The sequence below is a fragment of the Centruroides vittatus genome, unplaced genomic scaffold (assembly GCF_030686945.1).
Source record: "Centruroides vittatus isolate TY-2023 unplaced genomic scaffold, ASM3068694v2 contig_1882, whole genome shotgun sequence".
Taxonomy (NCBI): domain Eukaryota; kingdom Metazoa; phylum Arthropoda; class Arachnida; order Scorpiones; family Buthidae; genus Centruroides; species Centruroides vittatus.
The window spans coordinates 1-9,532 of record NW_027121159.1 but is presented as its reverse complement, the minus strand read 5'-3'; the positions used below and the strand labels follow the sequence as shown (position 1 = coordinate 9,532).

Sequence of the window (9,532 nt, the reverse complement as noted above, 5' to 3'; positions counted from 1 at the left end):
TTTGTATTTTAGAAAATACAAGGGAAGCGGCCTTGCCACAGCTTCCATAAAACAGCACGCCAGTAATAAACACTAACTGAAAACCTAACGTAAGTGCACACTCTGGTCGTGGATTCGGCCTCCACTGACCGGCTTGCTACGTGGGGTTTCTCGGCTTTATTTCACCTCTTCAACACGATAATTGTGGTCAGTTTTCTACTAACATCGCCCGAGGAGCACCCTTTTGGCATATTGTCCATTTAAACAAATTACGTGAATATTGTAAACTAGCAGATAAGCCCGGCGTTGCTCGGGCAAAAAACGTCATATTAGTTTTCAAATGAAGTATTTTAATTTTAATTCCACAGTACTTCTTTATATACGATGTTAGTTGTTTTGCCTTCTTTGCTAAGAATGGCCAAATCTTTAGCAGAACTAACTCTGGAGCATGCAACATAAAACTGACCATGCGAGAAACAATTCTCTCTCAGATCTATTCCAGCTTTTTTCAAAGTTTGCCCTTGTGCTTTATTAATCGTCATAGCAAAACATAATTTTACGGGAAATTGAAGCCTCTTGAATTGGAATGGATAATCAGTTGGAATCAAAGGAATTCGCTGAATAAATACTGATTCACCAACGTTACAACCAGTAATAATAGTTGCTTCAACCACATTCTTATGTAGTGTTTTAACTTGTAGCCTCGTACCGTTACATAGTTTTGGAGGATACAAATTTCTTAGTAACATGATAGGAGCTCCAATTTTCAAAGTTAATTTATGGAACGGAATACCAGAAGGCTTTAGAGTATTTAGAAATTCAACGGGATAATTTAAAGTCTCTTTTTTTTCTACAACTGAATCTATAGAACTATATGCCATTTCATCTGCGTCAAATTTTTGTAATAAAAATTGATTGATTTCTTGAGCTCTATCGTTCTTTGGTGATAAAATTCCTCGCTCCTTCAGCCATGAAATCAGTTTCTTTCGCAGATTTACTAAGTCTGGATAGATGTGTTTAGTTAATGCTTCCAAATCGCCAGCTAACTTGCACAACTCCTTAGGAATGGTAATATAACCTTCTTTTTCTTTTAATTTTCCATCTCCAATTTGAATTAGTAAATCTGCAAACTTTTGCCTTAGCATCTCCATTTAAATGAACTCTCATATTAGTTTTCAAATGAAGTATTTTAATTTTCAGCCATAAAGAGGACGACTTTAAACAGGCATTCACCTCATCAGCCCGTGTACCCCTTGGTACAACAGGTAGTGTTTGCCTAAAATCTCCACATAACAAAACCGTTGCACCGCCCATCACATCATTATTATGTCGTAAATCCTGGAGTGTTCTATTTAAAGCTTCAACTGCTCCTTTATGAACCATGGTGACTTCATCCCAGACAATGATCTTACATTCCCGCAATATTTGAGCTATGGCACTTTGTGTTGATATGTTGCATACCGGGGTCTCCGAAAAATTTAAATTAAATGGTAATTTAAAAGCGGAATGGGCCGTTTTTCCACCTTCAATTAAAGTAGCCGCAATTCCAGAGGACGCAACGCCAATGGCAATTTGTTTATTTGCTCTTATTTTGGCAAGTATCAGATTTATTAAGAAAGTTTTTCCAGTTCCGCCTGGAGCGTCTAAAAATATTATATTTCCTTTTCTGGAATTAATGCTATCCATGACTTCGTCAAATATCTTTCTTTGATCATCATTGAGCAGTGGTTCATTTTTGGACACCTTTTCTGATTGCTCAATTACATCAAACGCCAATTCCTTTAAATAGTCGTGATTTTGAATTTTATTGTTTGATCGCTGAGGCTCTGGTAGTCCATATTCATTTATTTGCAATCCTCCCATTTCAAACAAAGTTTCTTGTAGCAGCAAAAGACACTTGTTGTAAACCTCATTCATATCAATTTGAATGTTCAACTCCTGAAACTCACGATTCAATTGATGCTTAACATCTTCACCTAAATAATCCTTATATTTATCCCATAATTTTAGGGGATCAGACAATTGGCAAAACATTAGCATTGTAGCAAATAGCTCTCGAATTTTCTTTGGAGAATCGCAAAGACTTGCCTCTTCCAGTGTGTGTTCCCAGTGCTTGTCATCTTCTAGTAATCCTAATGTTCTACATGCGTTTTGAAATGTAGGATGAACTGTGCCGTTAACAGTTTTTAGATCTAAAAATGATGTAGGTCCTCTTACTTCATGCAGCAACATGCGAAGATAATAGCATTCTGCATTGTTCGGGTGTACTGTATAAACTCTACCTATGACATGATCTTTCTTAATGTCAGTGTGATTAGATACATTCATTCCCTTTTTTCTTCTTACAAATTTACCATTTTTCAATACGTAGTATGCTGGAATTTCGTTATATAAAAGCGTTTTGGCAAAATCATCAACCTTACACAACTCAAAAAATGCCAAAAGCGTTGTTTTTGGAGGGCTACTAATTTTGTTTTGAAGAGTATTTTTCAGTAAAATAGACCCTTTGACCATTTTCTAGATGTACAGCAAGGTGCATGACAGGAGGAAAATGTTCGTGAATAGGAAATCCTAAGATTCTCCAAGCAGCATGAGAGCTACTGATATAGCGCCCAACTTCATATTTAGTAATCTCGTCATACTTATTTTCAACTGCAAACGCAGCCTGGTCTGAACCCTTGTTAATGTACTTAGTAATGTACTTGATCGATTTCACCGAATTACATATTTCCGTATTAATATGTGCGTTAAAAGTGCAACTTAACACTGGACTGTATGGAACTACCCATCTGTTATCAAGTACATTATTTTTTAAAGTTACTGTAAATCCACCATCTTCTGCTGATCGTCTTCTATATTTCGGGAAACCATCAAAACCGTATTGTGTTTCTTTGGAAAATGGTTTGGGAAAGCCTTTACTGCAAAATCCATCCTTCATACATGGAGAATTTCTGTTGAATGAGCCACATGGGCCATGAATCATATGTGCTTTCACAATTTCGTATAACTCAGGGTCTTTCTCAGGATCTGGAATTTCGGCACTCACAATCATGTCAATATCATTAGGATTAACAGATTCCTCTAAGAAAAATAAATTATGACTATGAGGCAAACCTCTTTTTTGCTGTTCAATAGTTGACATATAGCTTTTACATTTTCCAAAAATAGCACATTTAGTCATTAGTTGCATAAATTTCTTTTGCTTCAAATGGAAGACTCGCGCAATTAAGTCGTTACGATCTTGAGCTTCTTGGCCAAAGAGCAAATTACCTTTAATTTTGCTCCACTTTGGATTACATGTAAATGTAATAAAAAGATCTGGTTTTCCATAATGGCGTACATATGCTAAACCATCCTGAGTTCGCTCATGCATATACCTATCACCTGCATGAAATGTTGCTGGTAAAATAGTCATTTTACCCAACTCAGAAACCTCAGCATCAGCTTTACTAATAGCATCTTTGAGATGCGCGTAAGTTTCTACTCGCAACCTGGTTTGGTTTCTTCTTATATAGCCAAGACGTTCAGTTTCAATTTTTGCATACATGTCAACCAAAAACTGATTGAACAATTTTTTATAATATAGTATGCGATTCTGTGAATTTTCTCTAACCATAATTCGGTACGCATAAAAATCGGAAGCTGATACTGTCTTTGTAACAGGAAGTTTACTGACAGGATCAACTTGAGGAATATTAACACAATACCCATCTTCTCCATAGCAAAAAAGTAATGGGTACTGTAATGCATCATAAGAGCGATGCGTTTCAGGAATGCGCACCAACTTATTAACCCTGCTTTGAATAATAATGTCACACTTTTCAAAAGAGGTCCAACAATCACTAAGGCAACTTTGTCTGCAGTTGGTGCATTGAATCGGTCCTTTATGTTTACCAGCAGGTCGTTTATCAGGATTAATTACAATTTGAAAATTTTCTCTGGTTGAATATCGTTCAACAGCTGCTTTAAACTCTTTGACATATGAATTATGCTCATGAAGAGCCTTTTGTATTTGAGAAACTAATTCTTTTATCCACTCCTGTGGAATTATTGCACCTAATATTCACCTCTTCTTCATCGTTGCCTACAAAATATATTTGAAGAAATACAGGTTGTTGTTCTTCTGATGGCAAAAGACTGCCAATCCTATGATATATTTGTCCTTGGATCTTAAAAGTTGGCATATAATTCCCTTCTCTCACTTCCTTACTGCCGAACGAAAGTCATTTGGAAACATCCATTATACTTTCTTGCATTTTTTAGAAAATTCTTTGATTCCGTTTGCAGTTCTTTGCCACTTGATTCATTTATTTTGTAAGAAAGATTACTTAAAGGCTCAGGTGCTTCTTTGAATCCGGGCAACATAACCTTTCCATTACGCACACACATACCAGGGGTCTCATCGTTAAATTTTTTGGCACTGCAAAATTTGCATATTTTATTCATCTCTCCTATAAACAACATTCTCATCACCAGCATAATCAATATCAGCTCGGTATTGAAAAGCAGAACGTTCCTTGTTTTCCCACTGTAAGATCTTTACTGTACGTTTATTGCTTGCATGTTTTTTTTGCAGCTTCTTTATGAGCCTGAGGATTTCCTATCAAAAGCCTCTTAAGCTTCCTTATTAGCATTAGGATTCTATCAAATCTTCTTTACAGCTTTTTTGTTTGCCTCAGGATTCTTTTCTTTAAATTTTTGCGATGCTTCTCTTATTTTCTTTCTTTTTCCAGCGCCCGTGAATCTTGCACGTCGCTTTCTCTTGTTGCTACATTCCATTCGTAATTTTCTAGTAAAAATTTCAACTTTCAACTAATACAGGTTAACCCGTTTATAACGTTATCCATTGGGACCGGCAATTGTTTGACGTTATAACCGAGTGTCGTTATCTGCGGAATCATAATTTCAGTCCAATAAAAAGTACCAAGTGTGTTTAAGAATCTATTATAAACTCCATTTTAATTTTACATGTATGTATTACCGTAAAATTATTTCTCAATGGTAATACAGTATACTGTATTTATTATGATTAGTAATAATTTATTATCGTATATATAAAGATGCAAATACATTTTTAAATAAACTTTATTTACGTTATTATGTCCTAAGTTAACATCGAGGTAATTAAAATTTTCAACTTTCAACTCCTAACCGTTTAGGACACGTCTCGATAATGTATATAGAAGCTTTAATCTCTGTTCCGCTACCCCGTGAGGAGAAATTTTTCGAAAAATCCTTTCTTAGTGTGCCTTTCTTCGTGACGTACCCTAACTGTGTACCAAATTTCAACTTTCAACTCCTAACCGTTTGCATGCTCTGCACTGATTATTATTATCAACTCGTCTCGATTATATTATAGATTTAGATTATTGCCATAATCATAAAATCTCTTTATGGACTGTTAAAACTTTTTTGTTTCCATTTCACGTTCAACCTTCTTTTACTAGTCAGTTTTATTTCTTTATAATTCCGCCACCTCTAATAGTTTAACAGCAAACAATCTCCATCCTGGTATGCAATAAACATCAAGAACTTAATTCAAAAACTCTAGGCAATACTTTCAAAACTTATTACTTTCGACAACGATTACTTTTCACGAACCAGTTTCTCGCCTTGATCCTTCCAACTAGTGTGCCTTATGTGTTCTCATGTCTGAGGGTTTCTCGATTTGCCTTGTCTCGGAATTCCGGGGATTAAAACTGCAACTGTTTTTCCCGGGATAGAATTAATTTATTTCTAAGATATATAAAATATCTTGAAATCAAATGATATAATTATTTTTTTTATTTTTTTAAAAGAATTTAGATTTAATACGTTACTGCAACTCCATAAATCATATTAATAATGCTGTATAAGATATTTATTAAAATTACTTGAATTACGTAGAAATTTTCACAAAAAAAAATTATAAAGTTTGCTGGAAACTGCATACAACAACAATAAAAATGCTATTTAAGTTGACATGCCTTTACCTTTGAACTGAGTAGAAAATGAAATTTTTGTGATTTAAATAAGACAGAAGGCTTCACAATTAATAAATTGTACTATTAACGTATGCGGTACCCAGCATTATTATGAGTTTGGAAAAGCAAAGATGGTCCATTAGAACTTTTCCCATCACTCAATCTGACTCAAAAATTAAGTAATGAAAGAGTGAATTTTTTAGAGAAATTTCACAAAGTTTCTTTATTTCATTAAAATCGTGTAATTTCGGAAATTTTCTAGATTGGGTAAAAATATTAAAGTTTTATATATGGCGTTAGTTATGACATTAATCCAGTCGACACAGATTGATAAGAGTAACGAACCATAATACGATATTTAAAGAAGGACACAAAAAGTCATTTTCAGAAGGAGGGATACAAAAGGCCGATAAATTATTTCAATTATTTTAAATGCGAACCGACAGATGTAAGTTAATTACCCGATTAGAAGTGAAAGTAAAGTGATGATTCATTCTGGATTTCCCTTTATGTGAAGTTCATTACCCTTCCTTCATTATTTAGTAATTAAACACAATTATTTTCGGGTAGCAAACAAACTTTGGGGCTTGGAATAAGATTTTAGTTTAAGATTAATCATTTTGTACAAAGTACATTAATTTATTAAAAATTTTATCGATGAGAAGTATATTTCGGCAATTCGAATGAACATAAACATTTTGAAAAAATTTTTCGTATTTATTGTCATATTCACGGGGTTGCACTGGAAATTCTGTGTATTAGTTATAATAATTGACCGTCAGGGAGATCATCATTCTTTTGGTGTCAACGTAAATTCGCATTCGATGTATAAAGGAACACCGACCTGAGTTAATCTGCTTCGAGGACCAAAGGAATTAAAACAAGTTTAATTTATCTTTAATAATTATGCTTTATATAATTTCTTACATTATACTCAGTTTTTTTCTATGCTTAAGACCATTGGCGAAAATATGGCAAAGAAGTTGGTAGAAAAGTCTTCAATGTTACAATAAAATAATTAGTTTAAAACGAAAGCAAACTAAGCAAACTTGCAGCCATATTTCTTACGCGAAAATATTCTCAGCCGGTTACTCATTTAACGTTAAATTTGATATTTTTGCGGACAACTAAGCCATTAACGAAAGAAAAGCCCGGGGAATATTTAAAAAATTCTCTTTGCGTAATATTTCCTGTAGAAAATCGATAACCGGCTTGAGCGTCAATTTTTATCGTGGTTGTCAAACCCAACCCCTTGTGGCTAACAACGTGTCTATAATAGCTGGCTTCCGTGAATTACGTAATTCGTCCAAAGGTTCTGTACTTTCTGTTCGCCATGTTTTTCTACATATTTACCACGGAATTCGTGTGTCGATAGAATAAATTAGAACGAAACCCGTCCTTGAGACGAAATGAGGTGGGTTTCTCTTTCTTCAAATCCTATTTCTAGTGGTTAATAATTCTTGTTCTAGAGAGTTTGGGCAACATTGGGAGAGGAATGTTTTCTTGCTCAGTTCATCGAGGGCAAACAGATAGCTGCTAGGAATCGCGAAACTTTTCCTCTGTTCAAAATATTCAACCAGTCCTTGTCCCATCAAGTGCGGAATGAGGAAACGACTGACCATCTCGTCTGATGCAGAGTGTTTGGGACGATTAGAAACTGTACAACAGATAACATTTACTGATTGTTTTCTGTCGGGGGTTGGAGCTTTTGGAAAATTCCAACTTACGGGTGTGGAATCGAACACGATACCAGATACGGGAACCCGGACCATTCGTGCATTTAAAAGAAACTGTCGAGAGCGCCTCGTTTAATAACATGTCCTCCGTCGTGCGGATCTGTCGAAAATACTCTAAAATGTAAGGACGTCGGAACTTCTTAAAAGTGAACATTTCGCAATGGTTTCGTTCACTGAACGTTGCATTGAAAATAATATCCTATACCTTCATTTTATTTCCGAACAAACCCTTATTCGGAGAGGTTAATTAATCTCGTCCGATACGTATACATCCAGGACTATGGCTATAAGTGAGGCAAGGTCAGGTAATAGCAGCTTGAAGCTCGGATGGTATTCCGATGGAATGCTCACATTGACAAAACTAGACGTAGAGTGAGCGATAGCGACATTGAAGCGATGTTCAGGCTCACTTGTCTTGATGAAGATCCTGGCAACTCGGACTTTACCCTGACGGTTGGATAAAAGTGGAATGACGATGATATTATCCCATTTCTAAATCAGGAGATAGCTGAACCAATACTGAAGTCATTGACTACAGAGGAATCTTTGCTAATTTGAAAATGGACAGGTGTGTTTATAGAGTTCTGGAGGAAATGAGGTAGATTATCGACAGAATGTTCCGGTCCGGATTCTTTAAGAAATTGCCACAAATTTGGACTGAAAATAGTGCAATGTGTTTTGTTCTATATGTCTTCACCTCGAGAGAAGATACATTTTCTGACTTGATTAATTTGAAAATCGTCCGTTAGAGATTTCAAAACCGAATCGATACACCTCTCCAGCCAAAAATCTTCTAAGGAAATAATAAACTTTTGAAAAGAATTGTCCCCTGTTTCGAATTAATAAAATAGTTCGGAACACTTCCAACAGGAATTTTTTATGGACTTTCTGAACTGCGACAACTTACATTTAGGGAGAAAACCGGTTAGTAAAAATCTTCGCGAAAATATTTTTTTTCAGAAATTTGGTCGTCATTTGGCAAGATTTCTCGTTTTTATATTCAAAAAATCGCCTGGGGACATTTTGTTTATACAAACAACGAAAACAACTTCCCCACGCTACCCAATTGACTTGACCAGATTAACGAAATCTCGGATGCTATGCGACACCAATTTCTAAACTAAAAATTATTGGTGAGTCGTCCTTTTGGCAGCAGCAAGCATCTGAAGTATCTGAATTTAAAAATAATGCAAGGTTTGACACAAGAAGGACATGGCCGGTGATAAATATGGACATTATATAATTTAACTATAGTCGATTGTGCTCCAAATAATTATTTTGGAAATCGTGAAAATCTGACCAATTTAACAAGCTGCCAAATGGCATATAAAAGATTGTTGTCATCTTTTTAATTGTAACAAGTCAAAACAAGTATCTAGATGGATGGGAGGTGGGGAAGAAATAATGGATTTAAAATGCCAACTTTATTATTTTGAAAGGTAAGTAGAAGATGTACTCTGTTGATCGAGCAAAACTGCACGGCAATTCGTTTTTGGCTCTTAAATCGAAATAATAGAAGTGGCAAAGGGAAATGGTTGTCCAGAGATATAAGGAGAGAAAAAGAAATCGTTTCGTTGATGCAAGAGAAAGGAATTTTGCCCTGGATATCACTACATCTCTCCGTAGTCAATAGGAAATTATTGTTTTTCCGAATGTATTGCGAATGTTTCGCCGAACATAATTCACGTGATGGTGGAATTGTCTTTCCGGAAGGAGAATCGACAGGAATTCCATAAAGTTCTCGTCCCGAAATGTCGACGGTTGTCGGACGTTGAGATAATAATTACATAAAGGAGTTATCTGATGTCGATTGTGTGACGTGGAGAAACGTCACCCGTCTACGTCTGAGTAATA

At 35.3% G+C, this 9,532-nt stretch overlaps 2 protein-coding genes across 2 annotated transcripts; both read right to left on the bottom strand.

Moving 5' to 3' along the window:
• Positions 1–335: 335 nt before the first annotated feature.
• LOC136970035 (ATP-dependent DNA helicase pif1-like) lies at positions 336–2,307 on the bottom strand. The gene is made up of 2 exons (XM_067264398.1): positions 1,111–2,307; positions 336–1,037 (listed from the first exon to the last, which is right to left on the bottom strand). Exons 1-2 carry the CDS (start codon positions 2,305–2,307, stop codon positions 336–338), a joined length of 1,899 nt encoding a protein of 632 aa, XP_067120499.1.
• Positions 2,308–2,443: 136 nt separating this feature from the next.
• Positions 2,444–4,018, bottom strand: LOC136970034 (uncharacterized; the record flags this gene model as incomplete). The annotated part of the gene is made up of 1 exon (XM_067264397.1): positions 2,444–4,018. A coding segment is annotated over one exon (1,575 nt), but the record flags the coding sequence as incomplete, so codon positions are not given.
• Positions 4,019–9,532: the final 5,514 nt, after the last annotated feature.